This window comes from Polypterus senegalus, chromosome 6 (assembly GCF_016835505.1).
Source record: "Polypterus senegalus isolate Bchr_013 chromosome 6, ASM1683550v1, whole genome shotgun sequence".
Lineage (NCBI taxonomy): Eukaryota > Metazoa > Chordata > Cladistia > Polypteriformes > Polypteridae > Polypterus > Polypterus senegalus.
Genome location: NC_053159.1, coordinates 109903079 through 109919100, shown reverse-complemented (window position 1 = coordinate 109919100; position 16022 = coordinate 109903079). Strand labels below are relative to the sequence as shown.

At 36.1% G+C, this 16022-nt stretch overlaps 1 protein-coding gene across 2 annotated transcripts in view; it reads right to left on the bottom strand.

Moving 5' to 3' along the window:
• Positions 1 to 16022, bottom strand: part of ap2b1 (adaptor related protein complex 2 subunit beta 1) — a 77424-nt gene that overhangs the window by 33826 nt on the left and 27576 nt on the right. For both annotated transcript variants that reach the window (XM_039756755.1, XM_039756756.1), the window contains exons 9-13: positions 10377 to 10472; positions 8213 to 8328; positions 3962 to 4127; positions 2409 to 2507; positions 1739 to 1998 (exon numbers count right to left, since the gene is read on the bottom strand). In XM_039756755.1, coding sequence (XP_039612689.1) covers positions 1739 to 1998; positions 2409 to 2507; positions 3962 to 4127; positions 8213 to 8328; positions 10377 to 10472 — 737 coding nt within the window. The remainder of the gene's footprint in view (positions 1 to 1738; positions 1999 to 2408; positions 2508 to 3961; positions 4128 to 8212; positions 8329 to 10376; positions 10473 to 16022) is intronic.

Below are 16022 nucleotides of genomic sequence, written 5' to 3'. Positions count from 1 at the left end.
TGTGTTTATCATGAAAAAACTAGTATGCATTGTGTGATTTGGGGATGAAAATCAGTATTTAGTGCAAAATGTTTTTTTTTTTTTTTTTTTTGCATTTATGTTCCACCATCTTGCAGAGAGAACATGCTCGCTTTTGCATTTTGAATATGAAGCCTCTCTCTCCATTCAAAAGTAATTTTACATCTATAATATGAATTATACCTCAAGGTTATAGGAAGTGAAAACAGCATAGAAAATGTCAGGAACACATGGCATCTCTTGTTGTTCAGCTCACGTGCCATCAAGTGAAAACAACTAGTTATGTGAATCTTGACTACTGCCTCATTTCCACCTCAAGCAGTTCCCCTTGACAGCTCTGAAGAGCCATTTGATTATCTTACCCTCTTTCATCACTAAAAGCTGCATCCACTTAACACGTGGATAATAATAAAGATGACAGCTTATAGCAAAGGAGCTTGAAAATACTCCATTCAGGTTAACTCAGAGGCAGAGTATTTAAAATATTAAAAAAAAACCTGTGATGTAAATGATAAAACAAAAATGCCAGGTGCATTTAAAGTAATAACATATTAATGCCATATAACTACCACAAAATCATTAAGCAGGCCTGTGAAAATCCATAATTCAATACAATTCATAATCAAGTTCATCATTCACCTCTTTCAACTCCCATTTATTTGAGGACCAGAGGTACGCACACTCCAACAGAACTCAGTAGTAATACTGAAATGTTTTAGAGTGTGTATAATAGACTATACAGTTGTAATGTACAAATCAATCACTGAGAGACAAATAAGGGTCAAGTGACACTCATGCCACTGTCCTCCCTGAGCAACACTCTGCACCCCTGCCATCCCGAAAGACTTCCATTAATCCAGCTCAAGCACGGATCTCATCACAACTGACAAAGGCCCTAGGCAAAAACTGAAAACAACCCTTTTTTCTTCATCATGAAATGAGTTTCCATAAAAAGAGAGAATGGATTTTTGATACCATTATCAAATAAAAGAGTAATTGAGCGGCAAACATTAAAATCGTATTGCCTTTCAACAGGCTTAAATATTTTAAAAATCTCAAAAAGTGGATTTTAAAGTGGATAAGATAAACACCTGAAGTTGGTGAGATCTTGTTACACAAGTGTTTCTAATTCTTTTAAAGTACACACCATAATAATATCATGTTGTGTACTGTAGATATTGAGGTTAAAAGGCACAAAGATCCAGCAAAAAATGACAACCATGAGTGAGGTGGTCTTATTTTTTAAAAATTTTTTCTAGATATTTAAACATTGGAAAACATGTATTCAAAGGAACGGTTTGTAGAAATAGGTGTGGTGGCTTTCACATGATGCTCAAACAGACAGACATATAACAATAACTCTAAAATTGAGATGCAAGAGAAGACAGATACCAAATAAAGTGCCATTCCTTTCAAACAATTTTAGTAAGGCACAATATTGAGCTGTTGCTGCCATATAGAGGATATGTAATGATACAAAGTAATATTTCAGTGATAGTGGCAACATTTAGTGAGGTAGTTTTCATTAGGTTTTTTCTACATATGATAGTTTTTAAGTTTTATTAGCCTATAGTTTATGCCAGACTACATTTGAATTAGCTGTAGAGTTTTGTAGAAATAGGTGTGGTGGTTTTCATGGGATGCTCTAACAGATAGACATAAATTCAATTATATATATTCTATATAGATTAAGAAACTTTTTTTTTTTTTTTTTACTTACCCTCCAGGCTGGATTGGCAGGTGCTTTCGATGAATGCCATGGCTCCCTTCAACAAATGCATTAGGAGGTTTATGATAAACAGAAGCCAATGATCCAATATGGCAGATAAGTTCATCTAGTAGTGTTGGTTCAATTAGGTCAGTCTCCTCTGAAATAAGAGGCTTTTCAGACAAAACTACCTCTTTAGCTGTAACAGGGTCAGTAGACAGGAGGCGCCAGTAGATATAGCCTCGGTCTCGGAGATCCGGATTATCAGAGTCCTGAGAGTACAAAAAAAGTTTGATTATTTCTGTACATGATGTTTTTATTATTTTTCATGGCTGATACGAAAGCAATTGACAAGATAAATTCATAGATCAAAGTTCAAAACTTAACTTTTAAATGATGAAATACCACTGTGCAGAGTTTTTGCTTTGTTGAGGCGTAATAACACATTCAATATCAATGCTTCTAATGGACTTAACTATTAGGTAGGAGGTTAGGCAATAGCAAAGCTTTTAAGATACAATCAAAGAACCAGGGAAACAGTATACTTTCATTCTACGCATGTATAAATAAGTCCAGCAGAAGGAACAGTACTGTTTTACTGAGCTGCAAATAGAATGTTACTTTTAATAGTCTATATCAGGACTGAACAAGCAAAAAAAGTACATTTAGAGCGTTGATATACCTGTGTGGCAAGGCTGAGGACTTGTTGTACTAGTTCCTGTGTCTCTGATGGCTTTTTCAAAAATAGCTTTACAATGGCAGTCAGGAGTGTTAATTGAACCTGTTTGAAACAAGTGGCAAATTTAGTAACTGTCCTCTATAGAAGTAGAGTAATGTGAGATGTTAGTCAAATTTAAACCAAATTATGCTTAAAAAATAATCGTAAATGTACAAAACTTTATTTAATGCAAACTTAAAATTACAACTATACCAACAAATACATTTCTCTTTTTACAAATACCACACAAAAGCATAAAATACATGTAAACTAAATTGAAAATATGAAACCAAGCATACAGTAAATTATTACATTTTAAATATTTACTGGTAACTGATGACACTAGCCTGCCTGAAACAAGGATGGCATCAGCTTTTTTTGGAGCACTGTACTTATTTGGGCCATTTACAAGAATAGAGCCACACACACATTCAAATGTTATGGAAACACTTAAGTTGGAATTACGATGCAAGGACAAGTAAAATAATACCTAAAAATGTGTCATTTAATAAACTATACAAACATGCAAAAGGCATTAATATTAAGTAGTTGCTGGAACCATGACTTGCTATTTAAAAAATGCAACAATTATTTATCCATTTAGTTTCCTCAGTTATTATAGCACTCCTCAAATACAGTTCCTGGAATTATAATTACATTATCCGAAATGAGCCCCAGTGTGATTATAAAGGGGTTTATTAAAAAGACATGGAGGGATTTCAGCATAAAAGTGATAAAAGTATCAAAAGCAAGTTTTTTTTCCTTTAATTTAAGTTAAACAGTGCAAGTTTTTTTAGTAATAGCTACGATTTCCCCAATCCTTATTCAAGCCCTGTACCTTTTCCTTGTAAAGACCAAAAGCAAAGCTGTAAGCTTTTTTTAAAAATTAAATGGTCAGTCCTCAAAATCAGAAGGGTTTCAAAAAGTTTGATCTTGACATTAAATGCAAACTGTTACATACATTTGGCAGTAAATTCTACATACTGTAATTCAAAATTGTTTTTCAGAAACATTGCAAGTATTTTATTTATTTTTTACAAATAAGCTATGTGGAAATCAAACTTACTAGATAGACTTTACTGAAAAGCCAACTGACTAGCTCAAACGATATAAATTATGGTTTATATGAGACACCAAAAATAAAAAATAAATAAATAAAAAAAAATAAAAATGAAGTGGTATATTCTGGATCAATCTCTACTTAATGTTAATTGAAAACTTTATAGATAACCCTTTGGAAACAACTTATCAATTGTCAAATAATAAAGAAATGAAATTAATTTAAAAATAACACTACTAACAAAGAGTTACAATATACATCCTTTAAATAATTCTTGGACATTAAAAGTTGAAAAGATAAATAAGCCAATACATACAAAAATAAAACGGTAATCTATACCTTTAATTTCTACATCAAAAGAAAAAAAAAAAACAAACCACACGAAGTCTAGGACTTATCTTCTAAAAAAGGGGATGTCAAGGATAGTCTTCTTTTATTTATCAATGCAAATACACACCTGGGTGCTCTCATCATGAAAGCCTTCAAGGAAGCTCTCTAGCAGTTCATCTGCATTGTCGATCCTTTCAGCATACTCTCCCACTATCCATATCATTGCAGCTCGTGCATCCGGCTCATCTAATGAATCTAAGTTTTCACATAATGTGGCAATGATGCTCTCATACCTGGAAAAACACAGAAAGGAAGTTTGGAGAATGATTTTTTAAAAATTTGGCAATATTTTGAAAATGTTTGTTGTACTTCTATCAGGTCTTTTGTACAAAAAAGGCTTACGTAAGATGCAACATACCCTTCAAAACAAAGTTTAATGACTCATCACCTATATAAATTTGAGTTTTTGGTGCATTTATTTAGCATAATAAAGATTATTATTTAGGTTTATGGAATCACTACCAAGATCATCCAGTTACTTGCATATGAACTGTATGATCTTAGTACATGAAAGAGAAAAACCTGCAGTATTTTGACACTGAACTGTATTACTAATAAAACAAATGTTATTGATAACCAGAAAACTTACTAACTTTACAGCAATTAATATGTAAAGTATGATTTCACATTTTTAGCTAATAGTAAGGATCAATTTTTATTAATGAATATTAAAGTCAGTAAGGTTCACATTTATAGCTCCTCCACAATTACCAGCACCCCTGGGGGGGAAAAAAAAAAAACTTTTGAAAGAATTATCTGAATCACACACTGATAAAAATGAGAGATATCAAACCTTTAGCTGAAGTAAATTTATTCCAAGGAAAAATAATCCCTCATCACAAAATAATATTAACAAAACCACACATTCCACAGGTTTTGCCACCACTGCATTTAATACTTCGTTCAAACCCCCTTTGCCAGTAACATAGTAGAAGCATGATTTTGTGCTGGAAATATTTTTATGGATCGATGTCCTGATGAAGATCCAACGATGACCCAGTTTTAGTTTCCTGGCAGAGGCAGCTAGATTTAAACTTAAAATGTCCTGGTATTTCATGATATTATGTACCCCAATGAGATTCTCAGAGCTTATGGAGGAAAAACAGCCCAACATCAACACAGTACATCCACTTCATGCTACAACTACCTTGAGTGCTTGTTGACAAAAATTTGAATTTTTGTTTCACCTGATCAGAGAACACAGTTCTAATTAAATTTCCATGTGCTAAAATTTATCGTTAAAAGATAGGAAAGGCTTTTTTTGGGGGGGATGCCTTCCAAATAATCTGCTGGCATGGTGGTGGGGTCTGATGGTAGTTATGGAGATTTGGCGACTTCAGGATGTTTCTTTGCTCTTTATTTCTCCAACAGTGATCCTTGGGGATTTTTTTTTTACCCTTCTTTTCACCTTGTTCACTGTATGCGTGGCCAAAGTAAACTTGGGTCCTCTCCCAGGCATGTTGGTGACACTTCCAGATTTAGTTATTAAATTGAACTGTTGTCACATAAGTACACCTGAAAGACAACTTCAGGGCTCATTGAATTGCAATTTCACGAAGAGTTGAGGGTTGGCACTGTCACTTAATGCCTCTCCTCTTCTTCTTCCTGCAGACCAGAAGATCAATGGCGTGAAGATAAATGATGTCACTTCCAGTTTGCAGTCACCTGAATCCACCTCTTCCGCCACCCTGCCTTATAAACTTCTCCACTGCCATTCTTCCTCAGTCTCTATTTGGACTCCCATCTGAGAAGAACTTTCCTTGACAATTTGTCAAAACCTTTTCAATCTTGCATCAATTATATGGGGATCATCAGCCGGGACCCCAATTTATGACCTATTGGTGTTGTATTTCTTACACTGTAGACTGGGGCATTTTCAGGCAGGCACAATTTTCTATAGCTATTCCTTGAGTTATGAGGGTCAATAGAGTTTTCTCTCGTTTGAATTGTGTGTTCTCTTATCTTTCCCATGTTGCTAAATAAATAAGGGAATTTGATCTATGTGCCACCTTATTAAAACTTTAAATAATGGATTACAGCTTGAAAGTTTCTACACACCTGGATCAACTTCAAAAAGTCATATATAAATGGGAAAAAAAGTTTCAGTTTTACTTTGTTGATAAGAACTTTTAGGGGTGTCAATAATTGTGGCATTTTTGGTTTTATTAAAAAAAATTATTTCCTGAAGAGGGATTATTTTTTCTCAGAATAAATTTACTTCAATTAAAGGTAGGATTAAATTATTCTTTCAATGTGAGATTAAGGTAACTCACCAAAAAAGTTTTTTTTGTCTACAACCCTTTTACTCATCTTTACAAGGGATGTAAATAACTGTGAATCGACTGTACATCAATGAACTTGAAACACTAAATTCCAGCTCCACTTTATTTTAAATTAGATATATGCCTTATTTATACATTTTTAAAGTATAATTCTTTCTTAAAGGAATTTCTCATTTAAACATCATGTCACATTAGACCACTATTCCAATGATTTTCAGTCCATTTACATAATCTTAGTGAGTCAGAGGCTTGATTTTGTCTCAAGTCATAGGGACGAGCTTGTGTGTATGACAGCTGACAACCAATGAGCACCCACCAAGGAGCACAATTCCTATAATTTAATAGCGAGGAATAAGAAACATGGTTATTTTAGACTTTGCAAACAGAAAAGAGACTCATCGCTTTGATGTCTCATGTTTAATGCACCATGACAGAATGGAAAAACTAAAAGGAAAAAAATGTCAGACATCGAGGCTGAACTTGCTGTACCCGTAAATCTGTTGCATGGCCACTGGCTCTGTCAGGCAGGACATTATTGGCTGTCAGTTTAACTATGCAATGTAGCACTGGCATAAAGTTAAATAAATCAAAATGGTCACTAAATTAAAAAATTGCATCTCTCTTATGATTCACGTGTACTATACAAGAGGCTATATAATGAAAAATGCATCTAATACCCAGTATTTCAGTTACCATTAACCCAGTTATATGCTGCCATATACCATTCATGACAAAAAGTAAAACAAGGTGTGTATTTTGCTATGTCTGTAACAACCACAGAATATTTTTAAGAAGAAGCTAAGTACAAATCTGCAGAAAGATGTAGAATGACCTGCCTGCTTAAATAAGAAATACCTACCATGCCTCAGCATTTAAATCTAGGCAGAAGACTCCTTAGTTTAATTTATCAGAGCCAGATTTGATTTGCTGACTGCATTTCAGTTTGCTAGTCATTTGCAGGAAAGTATAAGTGTGACAATTATAATGAACTATTAGAGATGGTTATCTGTTTTGTTTCTCTCTCCAGTGTCCTGCTATGGCTGTTGGTGCCACTGTTATATCGGCAAGCTGCTAATCCTACCCAAAAGAAATATACCAATGATATTTCAAACTTTGGCACAAAAAGGATAAAATGATTAAGCTTTCTTATTAGACTGTCTAGCATGTTTTCAGAAAATTGTAGAAAGCTCAGAAGGAGGTGGACAGCAATTTGGCAAAGCACCAAAACTTTGACGATGTTTTACTCTGACTGAGCCTTTGCCTGTTATAAGTGATTGCACATTTGTTCCAGAGGCTTATTTTTTTTCATCAATGCCGATTACTGGAGGTTTTATTATCCTTACCTCCACTGTCACCTGGTCATATCTCAAATTGTTAATGCATGTATATGTTTTTTATTTGTGATTTGTTGATTAAACTGAAATTGATCTTTACCAAATATATACTGTTATTGCACTGTCGGTATAAATGTGTATAAGTATTCTGGGTCTGTACTCAGTGAATTTTATTATATATACAAAAATAAAGTGAAATTGGAAATTTTGTGCTCCTTTGTTTGCTGAATGCATTAACAGTACTTTCCAAACAAAATAATTGCTAGCCTATTATTTTTAAGGTGATTACATGAGCTCAATAAGTTCAAAGTAGACTTAGGGTGGCTTAGACTGCCAGCTGCACTTTTTCATGTTCTGATTCACTATAATCTTTAGATTTGTTCATTGCCCATCCGAATAACATACACATAGAAAATTCACTGTTACCTATCTGCTTGATTTAAGTTGAATTGGGCAAATAACCATCACTGATTAAGTAGTACATAGGATAGGAAAATATTAACTAATAAAGCATACATAAGATATTTATTTTCAGTACCAAACACTACAAAATAATTTTCATGAACATTTATACAAATGACTGAAATCTTTGTATGCAGTAATATGTAAAGAAATTTCAGAAGACACATATAATACATACAAAGATATAATACTGTAGCTTTAGAGACAAAAATCTTGTTTGCATAACAATATAGCACTTACTTGTTGGGATATTTGCGGAAAATATCTCTAATCACCACAATAGCTTCTTGAACTACATAATTAACTTTTGTTTGAATTAAATCCAAGAGAGTGCTGACACATCGCTCAGCAGATTGCTGAAAAAAAACAATCACTGTTTCAAATAATAAGCACATACAAAAACAACCAAAAAATACAAGTAGTGTGATGTAGTGGCTAGAACACTGAATTGGTTCGATCATGACTCATTTTGCCACGCTAGTCAGTTATCCTGCCAGTGGTTCTATAAAAAAGAAATTTAGAGTATACAGTAGGTACTGCTCACTGTGTTGGAATCCCAGTCCACAACTGCTTATGTGGAGTTTACACAGCATCTTTTTGTTTGTGTGGATTTTCCTCCCACATCCCAAAAAATGCTTGTTAGTCAAATTGATGACAGTAACAAGGTTCATTTTGCCCAGGACTGATTCCCGCTTTTCATTCAGTTTTACAACTTAGGAAACTGCTTCCTATGACCCAGAAATGGATCCACTGGTCAGATAATGGAAGCATTAATAATAAAATAATAAAACAACAATACAGTCAAAGCAAAAAGTATGTTAACCCATAGGAATTATCTATATTTATGTCTAATTCCCATATAAAACATGGTCATATCTTCATGTCAGTCACAATAATGAACAAACACAGACTCCTATAACTAACAATACACAGATTTTCAGAGAATTTTTGACCATATTGAATAAATCATTCAAACTGTGAAACTGAAGGTTGGAAAAAGTAAATGAACCCTAAGCTAATGACTTTTTAAAAAGCTCAGTACAGTCAGAATTTAGCACACCTGGAGTCCATTTAATGAACTCACAATGAATGAATTCACAGGTTTATCAACAAATTCTCCAGGATAATGTGAAGGTGTCTTGAGAAGAACAAACTCCACCTTTTCGAGTGGCCCAGTCAGAGCCCAGATCCCAATCCTTTTGAGATGCTGTGGAATGACTTGAAGAGGGCCATACACAGAAGACAACCAAAGAATATGGAGGAGTTGAGGCAGTTCTGCAGGGAACAATGGGCTAAAATTCCCCTTGCACGATGTGCAGGTCTGATCTGCAGTTACAGGAAGTGTCTGGTTGAGGTCATTCCTGCCAAAGGAGGGTCAACCAGTTATTAAATCCCAAGGTTCACTTACTTTTTCAACTACCACTGTGAACATTGAATGCGTATGTCAAATAAAGGCATGAAAGAGTAAAATTTTTTGTGTGTCATTGGCTTAAGCTCATTGTGTATATCAGTACCTGTGACTTAGATGAAGATCAGATCACTTTTTATGACCAATGCATGCAGTAAACCAGATAATTCCAAAAAGTTCACATATTTTGCTCACAACACAACTATCCACATTGATGTTTAGTGGAGCATTGACTCAGAATTCAGCTATTAGTATGAGGTCGCACTTACACTCTTGCTGAAACTGCCCGAGATCAGAAATTTTGCAACAGATTGTCACTTTCTTTCTTTTACTTTAACAGGAATAAAACAGCCTATTGCAGGGTCGTCGAGAATGAAATGTGTAGGAGCAGCATTAAGTATTTTTTGCATCGCATTATTATCTGCGATGGCTATTTTTGTTTAAAACGAAATCCGTTAAACATGATGTTGTATAAACATTTGTCTGAGACCACAAAAAGTATTCAATATTCTGAAAATGTTGGTACTTCAGTATTCGCTATAACGGGATTTGACCTGTATAACAAAAGTATTGATTATGCATTAAGTTTTCAGGTTTAATGCAGAATAAAAACTGAAGTGTTTCAGAATTTAAAAACATTAACACCACCTAACTATGTCCATGGGCAGAAACCGTTTGTTTAAAATTTCAGAGCTACACAAAATCTACTTTAGAGAAATTTGTACAGCTCAGGAAATATACATTACTGTTTCACTCAAGTAGGAGGGTTTACTATTTCACTTCTAGTAGAAGCTCGGTTCTATGACCACTTATTGTGAAATAAATAATTTTTTTTTATGGTATGGGTTGAGGTAAAGCTTTATTTTAATGATTATAGTTGCTGCAAACACTTTGTTTAAAATAACTATAATTTTCCATTCTTGCATATTAAGAATGAACAATGAACTGTGCAATGAACAGTAATATACTAGGGACTTTCTTCTTAGCACACATTACCTCAACTTTAATAGCACATCTTCCAATGGCTCGAACAGCTTTTCGGACAAAATCAACATCAACTTCGGTAGCATATTCCTTTAACTCAGCCAAAACCTGAAATGAGTAACAACAGAAAAAAAAATTACAAGATTATTACAGTACTATACAGGACAGAAGCTTTATAGGGCAGTACAATACAAAACATACAAAACATGTCCAGCTTTATAAAGGTAAATAGATAGGCAGTTATAAAGAAATACAGTTAAAGTTTTTCTATCAAAAAACTTGCCATGACTTGAACAGACCTGGCTTATACCATATTCTAAATTTTAACTTCAAGTCCCAATTCACACAAGACTACAAACATTCTCAAAATTATGTGGTTACTTAGGAAACCAAAAATGCTATGTGCATTTATCTACATTATGTATTAATATTATATCTTCTTTTTCTTCTTATAAATGAATAACCCTGGTGAAAGGTTTATCACACAAAACTTAATTTCCTGATATTTTCAAAAATATATATATATAAAAAAAATAAAACTTTTTGCAATTCTGAGGCATGCAATTTAACATCACATTAGAATTGTAACTTGTATCATGCAAAAATTAAATATATACCAAACGTTTTCACTGTAACTTACATTTCCATTGTAAGCAATTTATCAAAATTCTGACTCTACTTATGCCAGCTTTAAAACTGAGGTAACCCAGAGCTTATTCAGATATCACAAGGTGCAATGCAGGATCCAATCATAGACTTGGTGCTAGAACAGAGTGGCCAGTTTATCAACATGAACATTTTGGGGATTTGGTAAGAAAACCACAGTAATGGGGAGACAAAATCCAAGCAGACAAGAGGAGAACGTAACAAATTCCATCACAAATCTTGGTACAAATTTAGAGACTAGATTACACTGTTATATTTTGCATGAACATTTTATCTACCAGTGCCATAAATATTTCTATCGCTACCCTTAACAGCACCAATGACAATGACTGCTGGGTTCAAGTGAAAAGTATAAGAATCAGGCCTTTACGTTTGGCCGTGGTAAGCCTGTGCCTACTGCAGCCTCAGTGATCTGTTCATTGGTGATGGAGTGCAACCTGACATGGTCTTCTGCTGTTGTAGTCCATCCGCCTCAAGGATCAATGTATTCTGCATTCTGAGATGCTTTTATGCTATCCACAGTTGTACAGATTGGTTATCTGAGTTATCATATCCTTTTTGTCAACTTAAACCAGTCTGGCCATTTCCCCTGACCACTCTCATCAACAAGGTGTTATTTGTTTTCCCCCACCATTCTGAGATAACTATAGAGATTGTTGTGCATGAAAATTCCAGGAGATCAGCAATTACAGAAATACTCAAACCAGCCCGTATGGCACCAACAATCATGTCATGGCCGAAATCATGGAAATTACATTCTGATGTTTGATGATGTGAACATTAACTGAAGCTCCTGACCTGTAACTACATGATATAATATGATTGCATGCATTGTGCTGCTCCCACATGACTGGCTGATTAGATAATTGCATAGATGACCAGCACTTTGAGTTACATTTTTTTTGTATGAAAATGTGCTATATAAATAAATGTTGACTGATTGATTGACCAGGTGCACAAGTGTTCCTAATACTTTGCAGAAAAAGGGCTCATTTATACTTCACGCTCTGGCTGCCATGCATTCCCAGCATTCATTATACGCCTCCTCTGAGCTGGTCCTCAGAAATTAACATGACGCGTGCATGAGTTGCAGTACCAGCAAAAAGTCGGGGTGGGGTGGAGAGTCGCAGTGTGGTAAAAGTTGGAATGTGACGTCAGAGTCTCGGTTTACTAGTTTTACTACTTTTTTTTCCTGTAGCTTCCACCGGACCTGACAGCAGTGGCAAACAGCAATAGATCGCCACACAGAACACATTTAATGTATGATATTCCAACTCTTTGCACATTTAGAATCCTAAGATTTATACTTGATATCACTTTCAAGATAAAATGCATTAAAGTATGTATGTTACATTTTACAGATACAGTAAATCATTCATTTTGTTTAAATAATGAACACTGTTAATAATTACACACATAGGGGTGACATGATGACAGAGCAGTAGTACTGCTGTCTCACAGGGAATCACGTCACTGGTATTCTGTGCCTGGAGTTTGCATGTTTTCCTGCTGGGTTTCCACACTGTGCTCCGGTTTCCTTCCAAAGATATGCAGATTTGGTGACACTAAAAATGACACTAGTGTATGTGAGTGCTTGTATTCCCCTTGCGATAAGCTGATGCCTCGTTTAGGGATTGTTTCTGCCTCATGCCTAATGCTAGCTGGAATGGACACATCCCTGGATCGATGAATTTAATCATTAAATATCCTTATCGGAGATATTGCGGTAAGGTGTCATCGGAAATTAATGGGTCTTCCAGGCAATTCACAACACAGCAAAGCCGAACATGTTTTTAACCATGATAATATCTCGCACTGCCACCTGGTGGATTCCTCCACATTTCAAAGTCAAAGTGAACTTTATTGTCATCTCAACCATATACTGTACAAGTATACAGATAGACGAAATTGCGAAGCTCAGGGTCCACAGTGTAGCAACATGACATGCAAATAATAAATTAAAAATAGAATTTAATTTTAAATTTAAAATTAAAACACAAACGACATCGTGCAAAGACAAGACAAAGAAGTAGCAGCAATATTGACGTGTAGTTAGCAATATGAACATTGATGCAATGTATGGTATTTGCAATCTAGATACATAAATATAGTCAATAGATAGTAATATAATAAATAATAAATATAGATAATACAGAAATTATCAGTGTATGATAATAGTTGTTTAAGACATGTGTAAAACAATGACAGGTCAGAATGTTTCACAGCAGAAGGATATCAAGAGTGTCAAAACACTTAAAAGTCAATATGAGATTTTCAGTTTTTTTCTACATGCACACTAGTCTTTGCAGGAAAGTGGCTTGCATGTATAAAAGTTCTGTTTTTAGAGGTGGTTGAGACAGTGTGGAAGATCCCAGGGGGCAGCATGGTGTTAAAGAGTCTGACAGCTTGGGGGTAAAAACTCTCCTGCAGCCTGGCAGATCTGGCTTTGATGCTGCAGTTTCTTCTCTTGGATGGCAGAAGTGTGAAAAGTCCATGTGAGGGGTGCAGGCCTTACGGACACTGTTTGTAAAATATGTCCTGTAGTGAAGGGAAAGGCACCCCAATAATGTTTCTCTGCTGTCTTCACTATCCTTTGCAGGTACTTGCGGTCAGATATGTTGCAGTCGCCATGCCAGAGAGTGATGCAGCTGGTCAGAACACACTCAATGGTGCCTCTGTAGAACATGGCGAGGACTGAGAGGGTCAGGACTTGCTCGCTTCAGCCGCCTCAGGAAGTGTAGTCTCTGCTGGGCTTTCTTGATTAGTGATGAGGTGTTATGTCCACGTAAGTTCCTCAGTTATGTGCACACCGAGGAACTTGGTACTCCTAGCAGTCTCCACATCTAAACCGTTGATGCTGAGTAAGATGTGGGCAGGATGCGATTTACTGAAGTCCACAATTATATCTTTTGTCTTGTTGTCTTCACACCATGCAGATAGCCGTTCCAAATTTCAATTTCAAATTTGAAATTTCGACAACGTCCGCCATGTTGAACTTTCTTATTTATGGCCCCATCTTCACAAAATTTGGTAGGCGTTTTCCCTGCGCTAACCAAAACCGATGTGCGTACTTATTTCGGTGGTATGACGCCACTGTCGGCTGCCATATTGAACTTTCCAACGTCAATAATTCTCCAACTTCCCGTGTTGGTAGAAGGCTGAAATTTGGCAGACTCATTCCTTACAGCTTACTTACAAAAGTTAAGCAGGTTTCATTTCGAAATTCTACGCGTAATGGTCATAACGGTCGACAACGTCCGCCATGTTGAACTTTCCTATTTATGGCCCCATCTTCACGAAATTTGGAAGGTGGCTTCCCTGCGCTAACCGAAACCAATGTACGTACTTATTTCGCTGGTATGACGCCACTGTCGGCCGCCATATTGAACTTTCCAACGGTCTTTGTTACTTATGGTCCCATCTTCAAGAAATTACGCGGGGTCCCAACGCTAACTGAATCCTACTTACATACACATATACGTCCATAGCCTGCAGCTCAGTCACTGTGTGAGGCGGCGTTGGGTCCCCTATCCCAACGCCTCCCACGTTGTTGGCTGCCTGCCTATAGAAGGCCGTCCGTCGCTCCGGTCTCTACATTCCCTTCCTTGCTTCACCATGGGATTCAGGTCTCCCTGCTGATAACTACAGCCTTTTTATTTAATCCAAGGCTTCTCCGCTGTTTTATTGTTCGTTTATTACGATTATAGTTATTGTGTAGGTATTTTAGACTTACTCTACATTTTTCAGGTACCCATTTCCTTTATCGTTCCAACCGTACCCCCATATTGCACGGCCATATCAGGCTCACTCTTGATATCCGGATGAACATTGTGTCTTATGTATTGAATGACTGGGACAGGTTCAAGGTGTGGACTGATGACTGTACAGGAGATAATTATACTACACAGGAGCACTATAAGAGTGAAATGCTTAAGCCCTTCACCTATGCATGTGAGTTGATGGCTGCCGCTGAATCGATCGGTTGTCGCTTTCAAGTGTGCCGAAATGGCCAAATATTTTACACCTTTCGACAACCGCCAATGCCTCTTAAACATCTTAGATTCACAGGTGATGATTTCAATAGTGGACAGTTTGACGTTTATGAAAGTTTAAGCTCTCAAAAGCTGGATGTGAAGTTATCGATGTAACCTGTTGTATGCTTACAACGCTTGACAGATGCCGAATGTCACTTCAACACAAGTCGTGCAAATACTGTCGTTATTGAAACAAACCATGAAACTCAAACCAGTTAAAAAAGGTTTAATTTTCTTCTTAATAAAAATTTTAAGGCAGTACTTCGCCGCTGCGAAGCGCTGGTATTTTGCTAGTCTTGTATATTTTGTATTTTTATTCTGGCTTATTGTCTCTTATTCTAATTCAAAGTTTGTGTTTCCTGTATTTATAGTATCTTTACTTAGCGTTTTATGTGATTATTTATTTCCAACGTTGTATCACCCGTTTCTGTAAAGCACTTGGAGCATGGCAAATATGCCATCTGAATAAAATAAATTACTATTACTTCAGGAGGAAAACGTAGTAGTCCCACCTTCTCACATAAATGGAGACTTAAGTGGTTGGTGTGGTATAGCGGATCCGCAGCTTCAAAAAAAAATTAAAAAAAAAGGGCCAAGTTTTAATTCCGTATAGCCATATTGTTCTCCGTGGGCACGATTGCATGACCACGGGGAGTTAATGAGGTAGTTGGAGCGAGTCTCGATTGCCTCACTGGCTTTCTGCGGTGTGTGATTAAGGTGCTGTGCCCATGGAAGCACGCGGGGTTATGTATATATTCAGGTCGACACCAGGAAAGGGTGAGATATAGATGGATAGATGCATCGAGGTAGAGAAAAGGATGATAATGAAGGTAAAAGGACAGTAAAGTCAGTCTAAGCAGGAGAATGTAGCCACCTAGTAAGAGGAGACAGAACGAGCTGGGGCCCCAAGAAGGAGCGTTTGTTGGTGCGCTCTATAAGCTAGTCTACCCCACTGAAT